Source organism: Rana temporaria, chromosome 4 (assembly GCF_905171775.1).
Source record: "Rana temporaria chromosome 4, aRanTem1.1, whole genome shotgun sequence".
In the NCBI taxonomy this organism is placed as follows: domain Eukaryota; kingdom Metazoa; phylum Chordata; class Amphibia; order Anura; family Ranidae; genus Rana; species Rana temporaria.
In genome coordinates this window covers 66,023,369-66,037,152 of record NC_053492.1, presented here as the reverse complement: position 1 = coordinate 66,037,152, position 13,784 = coordinate 66,023,369, and the positions used below count along the sequence as shown (strand labels likewise).

General features: G+C 47.4%; 1 protein-coding gene across 3 annotated transcripts in view; it reads right to left on the bottom strand.

Moving 5' to 3' along the window:
* The window catches only part of ATAD2B (ATPase family AAA domain containing 2B), a 202,656-nt gene that overhangs the window by 93,654 nt on the left and 95,218 nt on the right, over positions 1-13,784 (bottom strand). For all 3 annotated transcript variants that reach the window (XM_040348522.1, XM_040348524.1, XM_040348523.1), the window contains exons 15-18: positions 12,371-12,461; positions 9,469-9,780; positions 3,335-3,464; positions 1,187-1,373 (exon numbers count right to left, since the gene is read on the bottom strand). In XM_040348522.1, the coding sequence (XP_040204456.1) occupies positions 1,187-1,373; positions 3,335-3,464; positions 9,469-9,780; positions 12,371-12,461 (720 nt within the window). The remainder of the gene's footprint in view (positions 1-1,186; positions 1,374-3,334; positions 3,465-9,468; positions 9,781-12,370; positions 12,462-13,784) is intronic.

The following is a 13,784-nucleotide window of genomic DNA, read 5'->3' as shown; positions in this document are numbered from 1 at the left end:
AGACTGCAGTCACTCAAATAGGAGCATCCTGCTTTCAGTGTGAGCTGGAAATAAGATATATGGGCAGAAATTGATTTACACCTAGGTCTTTTCATAGCGTATGAGGGAAATGGGGCTGGAGGGATGTATTGACAGCCATTGATCCGTCACAGAAGAAAAAAAAACACACATTACATACTGAATACATTGTGAATACATACAAAAAAGTGTCATTTTATAACTTATGCTTAATACCATAGATATGAATTAAAAAAAAAGTTACTTTTTTTTTACATAGCATATCCACAGTGAACAATCTTGCAGGAGGAAAGAGCAAAAGAAGGACCTCATTTCTACAGCCCCTCCATTGTCCAATTACAGGGTAGGGTGGGTCCTAGAACAAACTAAACTGTAGATAACTGGGAAGTGCACAGCCTGATTATGCCAACTGGTGAGAAAGCTCAGGTTACTAGACTGGCCGACCAAAACAGCAAATCTCTTGGCAATAGCAAAAATCCATATGCACCGCCGTGCAATATTTATCCGTATTTTAGTTTTAAAGGGTTCGTTGCCCCAGCATTTCATATTCCTAAATGCTGCCTGCTGTAACATGTACTAGTATGAAAAAGTCTGTTCCTTGTATCGCTTCCTTTGTTTGAAATCCCTGGTGTTTCTGCCAGACCCTTTGCTTTCCTATTAAAAACTGACCGCACTGAGCAGGAGAACACAGAGTAGTCAGTTCTCCAGCTGTGCTGGGAACTCAAGTTTACTTTCTTCCAATGATTGGACTTGTTCTGACATACATGCGTGCTCAGGGCCCCCCCATACCACACAGCCATTCACTGGAAAGTTCAGTGCACTGCAGCTTCTCCTCCCCCAGCCCTTATGCAGCGAAGAGAGGGAATGTGATCAAATTACGATTTTTTTGTACCTCCAGGTGATTGACACTAAAGCTTTTGAAGACATGCCCCCTGGGCGTAACCCTACGGCATACCCAAGCAATAAGTGGGAAGGGTGTGCAACAACCAGATAAACAAAGTGTCCCAAAAGGTCCAACAGTATTCTGGTAACCATATTACCGCTTATGGATAACATACAGCAGAAGACGCAACGCCACTATTCGAATGAGAACGGTAGGCCACATAAATAGGCAACAAAACAAAAAAAAACATTCAACATACAGACAGTGAAAAGCAGCCACACTAACCTGTGCACATGACTCCTCAGGAGTTTTTGCACTGACTGAGTAAAGTGCCGGTAGGTCCAGACGATGCACAGAGAATTTTTCAAGCAAGTGCAAGACAGCTGGAGCAAGGTGCGAGGTTTGGCCTGAGCCAGGCTCCCCTGAGAGGAGCAGCCTGGGCCGGTAGGAGGTCGGCTGGTGACAAGCGGATCTGTTAAGTGAAAAGATTTACATCATTAAAAAGGTCAGGCAAGACCAAATAAAATAAAAACACAATGTTTATGACTTCCTGAGTCCCTTAATGGGCTACACTTTCACACTGGGGCGTTGGGGGTAAAGCGCCGCTATTTTTACCGGCGCTTCACAGTCATTTTTGCGGCACTATTCGGCTGCTTTTAACCCCTGCCGAGAAAGGGTTAAAACTGCCTGCAAAGCACCACTGCAGCGGCGCTTTGCTGCCAGTTTCAATGGGCAGGGGCGCTTCAGGAGCGGTGAAGTTAATCGCTCCTACAGCGCCTCAAAGATGCTGCTAGTAGGACTTTTTATACCATCCTGCTAGTGCACCGCTCCAGAGTGAAAAGCCCTCGGGCTTTCACACTGAAGTGCATAGAGCCGCTCTTTCAGGGAGCTTTGCAGGCGCTATTTTTTAGCATTATAGCGCCTCAGTGTGAAATGCTGAGCATCTCCTCCCAATTGTACCAAGAGAAATATGGGGACTGACAATGCAGACCTCCTTGTGAAAACACTAGTTGTCTAGTGCCAGCGTAAATACTTTAAGAGTACCTTACTTGGTACAAGCATGCATTTAGTGAAATCAAGACCTTTACATTATTTAGTTCCTGATGGGGTAGGTACATTTATTGGGGAGTACTTGTGGAAAAGCTCCGATACCTGAAACCGATACTCTAATCAGGTAGTGCTGTGGTTGGGATTCGAACCAACGACCCTAGTGCTGATAGTGCCAAATACATAGCCACTGTGCTGCCCATACTTAAACATTTAGACAAATACAGCCGCAATGACAGCGCTGCAGCCGCTTCCATCTTTACCCGTCTTGCTCCTGGCCCTGTAACTGGCCGTAGCCGCGATGACGTCACTCACGCGCATGCGTGCAGGAGCCTGCGTTCACAGCACAGGGCTCGGAAGGAACAGCTCGAGTGGCCATTCCTTCAGAGCGCATGCGTCAGGCTGCAAGTAATGTAAATTTCTCCCAAAAACAGTGAACGTTTAGGAGATATTTACACTACCTATAGGTAAGCCTCATTATAGGAAAGGAAATTTACTTCCTCTTTAAAGACTCATCGAGGCTGCCATAAAGCAGTGACAGAACATTTGTCAAACGCGTGCCTGACATTGGTATATACCGTATTTATCGCGTATACCGCGCACCCCTAAAGTTGCCCCCGAAATTCCTGTAAAAAAAATGTTATATGATTTTTTTTACTTACAGTTTTGGTGTCTTCCCAGCGTCCATCGTCCGGTCCGGCGTCCGTCTGCGGCCTCGATGGTGTCCTCCCGGCTTCTCCAGCGCGCGCCTCAAGTCGAGTCCGCTTCCTGCGCTCAGTTCGAACGCCTCCGCCGACATATACAGAGTGCAGTACACTCGGGTACATTCGGCAAGTCTCGGCTTCGCTCACGCTCTGTGACGTTTATGCGTGAGCACGAGCGAAGCCGAATGTACCCGAGTGTACTGCACTCAGTATATGTCGGCGCAGGATTTCAAACTGAGTGCGGGAAGCGGCTATCGGCGTATATCGCGCACCCACGATTTTCCCCTTATTTTAAGGGGAAAATAGTGCGCGATATACGCCGATAAATACGGTAATAAAAAAATATAAAAAAAAAATAACACCTTTTCTGGTCATTGGGGTCGATTTACTAAAACTGGGGAGTACAAAACCTGGTGCAGCTCTGCATAGAAACCAATCAGCTTCCAAGTTTTTTTAGTCAAAGCTTAATTAAGCAAGCTGAAGGTAGAAGCTTATTGGCTACCATGCACAGATGCACTCTGTCATAGTAAATCAACCCCAGAATGTCTCATCTTTAATTACATCTTACCATTGTAATCCCATACAATGGGGTGGTGGAACTATCTATGGGTATGCTAAAAAAAAAAAAAGCTTCAACTACATCGAACAGAGCGCTCACATGTCTTTCACGCTCTCCACTTACGTGGTAAAATGGAGAAAGGGTTTGTGGGGAGCAGCTGGTTGCTTCTTTGGTGATCCTGAGACACAACTCACATCAAATATTGACACTGGATTCTCATCTTCACTATCATCCAAAAGAAGGCTCACATCATCTAAAAAGAAAAGCAAGAAAGCTCCGTTACCCTCACCTCTTCAATGAAACAAAGAACTCCAGGTAGGAAGCTAAACGCACATCTGGAATACATACATACATGTAAAGTGTTTTACGTGGCAACGATTTTGTAATTTTGTTCAGTCAGCCTTATGATTCAGATGCCTCTGCTAGGCCGCTCGGTTCTGAACCTCCACTGTATAAGTAGCAGCACAGCATCATTCAAGACACATCCCCAGACTGCTGACTGGACAATGAAGGAGCAGAAGCAAAACTGAGTGATCGCCTACACTTATACAGCCTGAACATGTGATCTGGTCCTACTGTGCCGGCTATAAAAGGAGGTGAAGAAAGGAAAATGTGCTTGAAGTTCTTGCTTTTATTTAAAGGATAAACGACCCTTGGTGAGCACAAACACAATGGATATGACATCTATGTGGCGCTCAGCTTTTAAACACATTTTTATATGACATTGACCTTAACCATTTCTGCACCAGGCCCATTTCTGACATTTATTTACAAATTAAAATCAGTATTTTTTGCTAGGAAATTACTTAGAACCCCCAAATATCTCTCTCTCTATACACACACACATATGTGTGTGTGTGTGTGTGTACATACACACATACATATATATATTAGCAGAGACCCTAGAGAACAAAATGGAGATTGCAATACTTTATGTCACACTATTTGCGCAGCAGTCTTACAAAACATTTTAATACAAAAGTTTCCCCCAAAAAATTCAAACCGTATAGTTGGCCCAATTTTTTTTGTACAATGTAAAGAAAATGTTACACCCAGTAAATTGATACCCAACATGTCATGCTTTAAAATTGTGCACGCTTGTGGAATGGCAAAAAACGACGGTACTTTACTTCACTTTCGCCCCTTCCTGCCCAGGACAATTTACAACTTTCAGCGCTGTCGAATTTTGAATGACAATTGCACGGTCATGCAACACTGCACTCAAACTTATTTTCTTCCCCACAAATAGAGCTTTCTTTTGGTGGTATTTGATCACCACTGGGGTTTTTATTTTTGAGTAAACTAAAAAAAAAGGTTTTCTGCGTTTGTTATAAAATGTAGTTTTCTCCTTCACCGACGGGCACTGGTGAGGCAGCACCAATATGTAGAATTGATGGGCACTGATGGACAATAGATGGCACTAATAGGCAGCACTGATGAGGTACTGACAGGTGTTACTGGATTGGCACTTCTCATGGGGTCTGCGCTGTGATTGGTCAAAGCTGATCATGTGGTAAGGAGCTTCCGTCAGAGGCTCCATACCACGATCAGAGATGCAAGTGTGTCAAACTGACACATAGCACCAATCAATGAGCTGCATGCACTTGCTGGGGGCATGTTATCCTGAAAGACTTCATATGTCTTCTAGTCAGGATAACAGAACCACCGTCTGGCTGTCATTCTGCTATAGGCTAGGCGGGAAGTGGTTAATAATTTCCATAGGCGACACTAAATTTTTTTTGCAGGTTACGCATTTAGAGTTACAGAGGAGAGCCAGTGCTAGAATTATTGCTCTCACTCCAACGTTCATGGCGATACCTCACGTGTGGTTTGAATATTTACACATGTGGGCGCGACTTGCGGTTGCACGCGAGCTTGGAGGGATGAGGTGCTTTACATTTTTCTTTTTCTCATTTTATTTTTACACTGTCCCTTTAAAAAAAAAAAAAAAAAAATTTTGATCACTGTTATTTTTATTACAAGGAACGTAAACATCTCTTGAAATAGAAATGAGCAGGACAGGGCCTTCAATGTGAGATCTAGGGGTCAAAAAGACCTCAAATCTCACATTTACACTTGGGAGCAAAAAAAAAAAACACTTTAAAGCCAGAGGGCGGAAGTGACGTTTGACATTACTGTATATATACAGTGGGCGGTCCAGAAGTGGTTAAACGAGACAAATTCAGTTCAAAGAAACGCCATCAGGACAATACATCTAGCAATACATCTAGCAGGACAATACATGCATAATGTGAATGGAAGAAAAAAAAAAAAAAAAACACTTGTGTGTGCCAGGCATTAAATCCAATGTGCAGAAATAAAAAACACAAACATTAGCACAAGGGGCATGACCTACAGTCAAGTAGGATGTGTCCCTTGTGCTGATGCCTTTTCTGTTAGCTGAAATGTTCCTCAGTTAAAGCGGGAGTTCACCCATAAAACAATTTTTCCCCTTAGATTCCTGCTCGTTTTGTCTAGGGCAGACCTGGGCAAACTACGGCCCGCGGGCCGTATACGGCCCGGCGGACCTTTTAATCCGGCCCACCCCCGCCGCCGAAACCGCCGCCGCGTTAATCACCGCGGCGGGGAACATTAGACAGCGTTCGTTTGAACAGCTGTTTTCCCCGCCGCGCATAGACACTCCCCCTTGGACGGATCTGTCCAATCGCGAGCAAGGGGGAGTCACATAGACACTCCCCCTTGCTCGCAATTGGACAGATCCGTCCAAGGGGGAGTGTCTATGCGCAGCGGGGAAAACAGCTGTTCAAACGAACGCTGTCTAATGTTCCCCGCCGCGGTGATAACAGTAGGCAGGGCCGGGAGGGGTCACACGCAGCCACTTGTGCCAACACACGCAGCCACTTGTGCCAACACACGCAGCCACTGTGCCACCATAAATTGTCGCCACTGTGCCAATCACACGCAGCCACTGTTCCCAAACACAGCCACTGTGCCAATCACACGCAGCCACTGTGCCAATCACATGCAGCCACTGTGCCAATAACACGCAGCCACTGTGCCAATAACACGCAGCCACTCTGCCAAACGCAGCCACTCTGCCCATCACACACAGCCACTGTGCCAATCACACGCAGCCACTGTGCCAATCACACGCAGCCACTGTGCCAATCACACGCAGCCACTGTGCCAATCACACGCAGCCACTGTGCCAATCACACGCAGCCACTGTGCCAATCACACGCAGCCACTGTGCCAATCACACGCAGCCACTGTGCCAATCACACGCAGCCACTGTGCCAATCACACGCAGCCACTGTGCCAATCACACGCAGCCACTGTGCCAATCACACGCAGCCACTGTGCCAATCACACGCAGCCACTGTTCCCATCAAACACAGCCACTGTGCCAATCAATTGGTGCCACTGTGCCAATCACATGCAGCCACTGTGCCAATCACACGCAGCCACTGTGCCAATCACACGCAGCCACTGTGCCAATCACACGCAGCCACTGTGCCAATCACACGCAGCCACTGTGCCAATCACACGCAGCCACTGTGCCAATCACACGCAGCCACTGTGCCAATCACACGCAGCCACTGTGCCAATCACACGCAGCCACTGTGCCAATCACACGCAGCCACTGTGCCAATCACACGCAGCCACTGTGCCAATCACACGCAGCCACTGTGCCCATCACACGCAGCCACTGTGCCAATAACACGCAGCCACTGTGCCAATAACACGCAGCCACTCTGCCCATCAAACGCAGCCACTGTGCCAATCACACGCAGCCACTGTGCCCATCAAACGCAGCCACTGTGCCATCACATGCAGCCACTGTGCCAACACACGCAGCCACTGTGCCAACACACGCAGTCACTGTGCCAATTGTTGCCACTGTGCCCATCACACGCAGCCACTGTGCCATCAATTGTCGCCACTGTGCCCATCAAACGCAACCACTGTGCCATCACACGCAGCCACTGTGCCATCACATGCAGCCACTGTGCCATCACATGCAGCCACTGTTTAATCAATTGTTATTGATTAAACAGTGGCTGCCTGTCCCCAGCCTCTGTCCCCCTCCTGTGTCATGTCCCCAGCGTCTGTCCCCCTCCTGTGTCATGTCCCCAGCGTCTGTCCCCCTCCTGTGTCATGTCCCCAGCATCTGTCCCCCTCCTGGGTCATGTCCCCAGCGTCTGTCCCCCTCCTGGGTCATGTCCCCAGCCTCTGTCCCCCTCCTGTGTCATGTCCCCAGCGTCTGTCCCCCTCCTGTGTCATGTCCCCAGCGTCTGTCCCCCTCCTGTGTCATGTCCCCAGCCTCTGTCCCCCTCCTGTGTCATGTTCCCAGCCTCTGTCCCCCTCCTGTGTCATGTCCCCAGCCTCTGTCCCCCTCCTGTGTCATGTCCCCAGCCTCTGTCCCCCTCCTGTGCCATGTCCCCAGCGTCTGTCCCCCTCCTGTGTCATGTCCCCAGCCTCTGTCCCCCTCCTGTGCCATGTCCCCAGCCTCTGTCCCCCTCCTGTGTCATTTCCCCAGCCTCTGTCCCCCTCCTGTGCCATGTCCCCAGCCTCCGTCTCCCTCTTGTGTCATGTCCCCAGACTCTGTCCCCCTCTTGTGTCATGTCCCCAGACTCTGTCCCCCTCCTGTGTCATGTCCCCAGCCTCTGTCCCCCTCCTGTGTCATGTCCCCAGCCTCTGTCCCCCTCCTGTGCCATGTCCCCAGCCTCTGCCCCCCTCCTGTGTCATGTCCCCAGCCTCTGTCCCCCTCCTGTGTCATGTCCCCAGCCTCTGTCCCCCTCCTGTGTCATGTCCCCAGCCTCGGTCCCCCCTCCTGTGCCATGTCCCCAGCCTCTGTCCCCCTCCTGTGCCATGTCCCCAGCCTCTGTCCCCCTCCTGTGCCATGTCCCCAGCCTCTGTCCCCCTCCTGTGTCATGTCCCCAGCCTCTGTCCCCCTCCTGTGTCATGTCCCCAGCCTCTGTCCCCCTCCTGTGTCATGTCCCCAGCCTATGTCCCCCTCCTGTGTCATGTTCCCAGCCTCTGTCCCCCTCCTGTGTCATGTCCCCAGCCTCTGTCCCCCTCCTGTGTCATGTCCCCAGCCTCTGTCCCCCTCCTGTGCCATGTCCCCAGCCTCTGTCCCCCTCCTGTGCCATGTCCCCAGCCTCTGTCCCCCTCCTGTGCCATGTCCCCAGCCTCTGTCCCCCTCCTGTGCCATGTCTATAACAAGTACTCGTACCAGTTTTCCAACAATGATATTTACTGCTTTTTATAAAGAAATACAATTGATTTTATGCAGTATTGAGTTTAGCCTTTTGGCCCGGCCCGCCAAAATATTTTTAGTTTCTCATGTGGCCCCATCGAAAAAATAATTGCCCACCCCTGGTCTAGGGGAATCGGCTAGTTGTTTTAAAATATGAGCTGTACTTGCCGTTTTCGAGATACATATTCTCCGTCGCTTCCGGGTATGGGCTGCGGGAATGGGCGTTCCTTCTTGATTGACAGTCTTCCGAGAGGCTTCCGACGGTCGCATCCATCGCGTCACTAGTAGCCGAAAGAAGCCGAACGTCGGTGCGGCTCTATACTGCGCCTGCGCACCGACGTTCGGCTTCTTTCGGAAAATCGTGACGCGATGGATGCGACTGTCGGAAGCCTCTCGGAAGACTGTCAATCAAAATAGGAACGCCCAGTCCCGCAGCCCATACCCGGAAGCGGCGGAGAAGATGCATCTCGTAAACGGTAAGTACAGCTCATATTTTAAAACAACTAGCCAATTCCCCTAGACAAAACAAGCATCCATCTAAGGGGAAAAAGTGTTACGTACGGGTGAACCCCCGCTTTAAGATTACAGACTAGCCACAGTGATTTTGAATCATGTGATCCCAATCTCTATGACTATGACCACATGAAGTCTGGAGGGGATACGACAGAGTCCGCATACAGCTAGTCTGAGTGTATGTGTCTACAACTAGGTGCAGCAAATAACACTCCTCTTATGGAAAGCAAGCATGTACACTTTATTGTACATGGGAAGCTTCTAAACAAGGGGTTAGCGTTTAATTCTACAGATTGGAGAGGGGAACATGCATATCTAGAAAGAGGTCAGGGATGATTGCTTTTATACGGCCAATTCTGTGTCTGAGGTCTGTTCTGGCGTGAGGTAGCAAAATTGAACTTGGAGACATTGAGCTTTCAGAGTATGGCGATATATCTGCAAACTCGCACTTCTCTAACACCATAACAAAAAAATGCAGATGTTAACGAGCAAGATGACTGAACTAGACGACATTGCCATTTACCGTCCTTCCTGTGGTCTCTGCTGAACTTCGAGTGAGGAAAGACGTCATGTAAGACACAGAGCACATCAGAGAACGTCCTCTGCAACAGCGGCCTGATAACTGGGGACAAGGCCTGTCCTGGAGACATCACAGCACGTTGAGAAGCAGGCACAATGTTTTTCATTGCATGGTAGAAGTCCTGGGCACCAAGAACAACTAAAGAGATGTCCAGTTGCAGCTTTTGACTGCTGGCATAGATCTGAGGGTAGCGCCGTCGAAGGGCAATCAAGGCAGCCTCAGTGCAAAGTGCTTTAATGTCGGCTCCGCAGTAGCCTGGCACAAAACAGAGAAAAGGGAGAGGTTACAACATTGAGAATTTAGGATTTCCAATTTATTAACACCTTCTAAGCAAATATAAAATTAAGCCCAGTTATGTTTTTAAACAATTCATTACATGTATTTTTTAAAGAGCTACTTTTTTGCAAACACTCTAAAAGTTGCAAATTGAATCAGTGTGTGCATAAACACTTGCAAAGTCTTGTTTGGCTTTTCCAGAATGTCTCCCAGCTGCTGAGCAAGGCACAGTGCATGACCTAGGATTCTCTATGACCCACTGGATTCAGTTCCTCTGACTGAACAGCCATAGGCGCTCTCCAACTCCTTTTGTATACCATTATGCTCTATATAAGTGGCATAGACCAGTGGTCTCCAAATTGCAGCCTTTATCCAGCCCTCGGGCCTATTTCTTCTATTGACACCAATGATGAGGCACCATTCTTTCCCACCAACACGAACAATGAGGTACCAATCCTTCCCACCAACAATGGGCCACTATCCCTGCCATTAATACCAATGATAGGGGCACTATCCCTCCCACACACACCAACAATGGGGCACTATTCCTCCCACTGACTGAGGGGGCACTATTGCTCCCACCGGCACTATTGATTCACTATTCATTCTCCTAATGACCACAAATGCGCCATCTAATTTTCTTACTCCCTCTGACCATTAAGCCTGGGGCACGGTTTAATCCCGACGATGAGACATTTTCAACTACTGCTGGCCACACTCCAACCCCCTTAAGGCTGGGTTCACACTTATTGGATGTGGGTTCCCATCATCCAATTCACAATAGCAAAACAATGTGACCGACACTCTATGAAGCCTGTTCACATATCTACGCAGCGGCTCCGGTTCGATTTGCACAAGACCGCTCTGCGTCTGTTGGTCTGTTTCAGGTCTGAATTCAGCCCAAAATTTGGGCCGAAATCTAACCTGAAATGGTTAACGAGGATGCACCAGACTCCTGCTGTGAGCCGCTCCGTGCTCATATCTGAACCCAGCCAAAATCTGAAAGGCAGTAATTTGGCGGTTTGTTAAGGTGGCTTAAGGTTTGGAGACCCCTGGTATAGACCCATCCCTGGACAGAAAACAGTCTGCTCCCAGACCCGTTCTATGCACTTCCTTTGCATCTGTTGACAGCTGCATTACATAAAACATGTAACAGGGGCCCAGGATGAAGTATGAGAGAGGAAAGATTACTGGAGTCATACAACAGCTCTATTACACGCCTGGAAAGAAAAAATAAATAAAAATATTCCCATAGAGAACTCCCTGCATGGGGAAAAATAACATCACTTCTCTCGTAGCAACCTTGTATTACCTCCCAGTAATAAAGATCCATCATACTAGGCAAGATGGCACAAGGAGAATATAAAATGTAAAAGGTAATGCATATTTGCAACTAGTAATGGCAAACCTGTACTTTACGCTTGACTTGTACTACAAACTTTTTTGATCCCCTTGCCAATTTGTTCATTAGTGGGAGAAAAGAAAGGAAACCCCTGTGTAAGCTTCATATCTATCTGGTCAGAGCTTACACATCTCTTCCCCACACTGACAAATGCTGGATGTCAATGATCCGGTACCAGCATCTTCAGGATGGAGGTAGAACAGTGAACTACGTGTTTTGGAATACCTTGACGTACCAATTAAGTCACTTTGCTTCCCAGGAAACAGTGCAGAAGAGATGGAAAAGGAAATATGCATAAGCTGTAGGGGCTGAAAATTAAAGTAACCTGTTGAATTTCGCTGAATAGGTAGGGCACATGTACCCTTTAAAAATGCTTGGAACGTGAAGTGCCATGCATATGTATTACTGTAGCAGTATAAGTGAACTAGAAAGGTGAATTGTGTTCTGTGTCACGTAGAGCGAACATTAACCTTCTTGGTTCAGTAATACACCCCACCAAATTTCCAAGAACCAACACTGGTTCTTCCCAAAAAGCAGAGCACCCCACAGGAAGATCCTGGCAGCTCTGCTAATGAACTTTACAAGACCACACACCAGAAATCACACCTAACAAAACACATTTTCACGCCTGCTTTTCCCATTAACTGCACTTCTAGTTCTAGACTTTGGAAAAAGCTTTCACAACACTAAATATTCACTAAAGAAGCCAAAAAACATTTAAATGGAAGTTTAGTCAACAATGTGCTTGAATAATAATAATAATTAAAAAAAACACATTTAAGAGACTTTAGACAAGTCTGTGATTACCAGAGCACATTGAAGAGCAGAGGTTGCTGTTCAACCCTTTTTTATATGTCACCAAGACGCAGAATATAGTACAATATGTCTCCTTTAGGCTTTGTTTCCACTAGTGCGACTTTTCATGCGATTTGGCCACAAAGTTGCATAACAAGTCAGCACACTGGTTTCAAAGGTACTTGTTCCAATCTATGCAATTAAAGTTGCAGCGACTTTGATGCGACTGTCTCAGAGCTTAAATTGAGATCAAAGTCGCACTCAAAGTTGCATCAAAGTCACTTTAAATTGCGTGACTTTGGAGTCGCACTAGTGGAAACTTAGCCTTACCGAGCAAAACTTTAAAAAATGACTTTTAACACACAAACTCACCAACACATTTTTCTGCTAGTTCCTCAAGGAACGCTTTAGACAATTTGGGATTCCAGTCCCTGGTATGTATTTGTAAAATGTGCTTTCTTGCCTAGTAAAGGAATTAAAAATCAGTTTACATATACAAGAAAAAAAGAAATTAAGAACCAATACAACTGTCAAATAAAGTGGCCTAAATTGAGTAAAAAAAGTTATACAGCAAGGCTCAGTTGCATTTCTTCTAACCAAAACCTTTAGAGCCGGTTAACACAGGGGCGACCTGTCAGGCGACTCAGCCGCCTGACAAGTCGCGGTCCGCACTATTCAATGGAACCGTTCTAACAGGAGCGACGCAACGAAAAAGGTTACCTATCGGCGTATACCGCGCACTATTTTGCCCTGAAAATCAGGGCAAAATCGTGGGTGCGCGGTATACGCTGATACCTGCTTTCCCGCGCTGAATTTAAATACTGCGCCGGCATATACCGAGCGCAGTACACTCGTGTATCTTCGGGCAGTTTCGGCGCCTCTCGCGTTGACATCCTGGACGTACAGGACGTCACGAGAGTAGCCGAGCCTGCCCGACGATACACTAGTGTACTGCGCTCGGTATATGTCGGCGCAGTATTCAAACTCGGCACGGGAAAGGGGAGGACGCGAGGACGCCGCAGAAGGACGCCGGACCAGACGAAGAGGACACCCGAAGCCGCAGACGGACGCCGGACCATGACGAGGCCGCCGATGGACGCCGCGGAAGACACCAAAACTAAGTACAAAAAAATCTTTTTTTTCACAGGAATCCGGGTCAAGTTTAGGGGTGCGCGCTATATGCGAGAGCGCGCTATACCCCGGTAAATACGGTACTTTACGACTTTGGGGGCGACTCAAGGCGACTTGCATTGACTTCAATACAGAAGTAATTTTGAAAGTTTCTTCTCAAGTCTTCTTGAGATCGCCTTGCCGAGTCGCCCCCAAAGTCGTGCTGCCTGTGTGTGAACCGGCTCTTATAGTATTATTTTTAGTATTTGAGTCAGTCTCTGTCAGTTGTGGATAGAGTGCATCTGCCAATTTTGCAGTTCATTAAATAAATGGGTGGCAGTGAAAGGTCTGTAGCAGGATGCAGAGGGTTAAAATATTAAAGCCACAACAGTTAACCGTAAATAGGCTGTTTGATCCTGTTCTCCCTGATCCTCCCCTTTTTCCACTGTCCCCAATCCATCTCCTGTTAATAGAGCCTTTGGAGTTATGTTCTCAGTTTGGTGTGTATTGCAAGAGTTTTTTTTTGGGAGGGTACATATGATCGGCACAGGGCCAATCAGCACTGTCCAGAGTGTCAGGGGTCCCACAGACTCATAGGACAGTCAGGGGAGAATAAAAACTCCTCCTACAAGCTTTAGCCAGACACTGATAGAAGTCAAAGCTTAACTGAACAAGC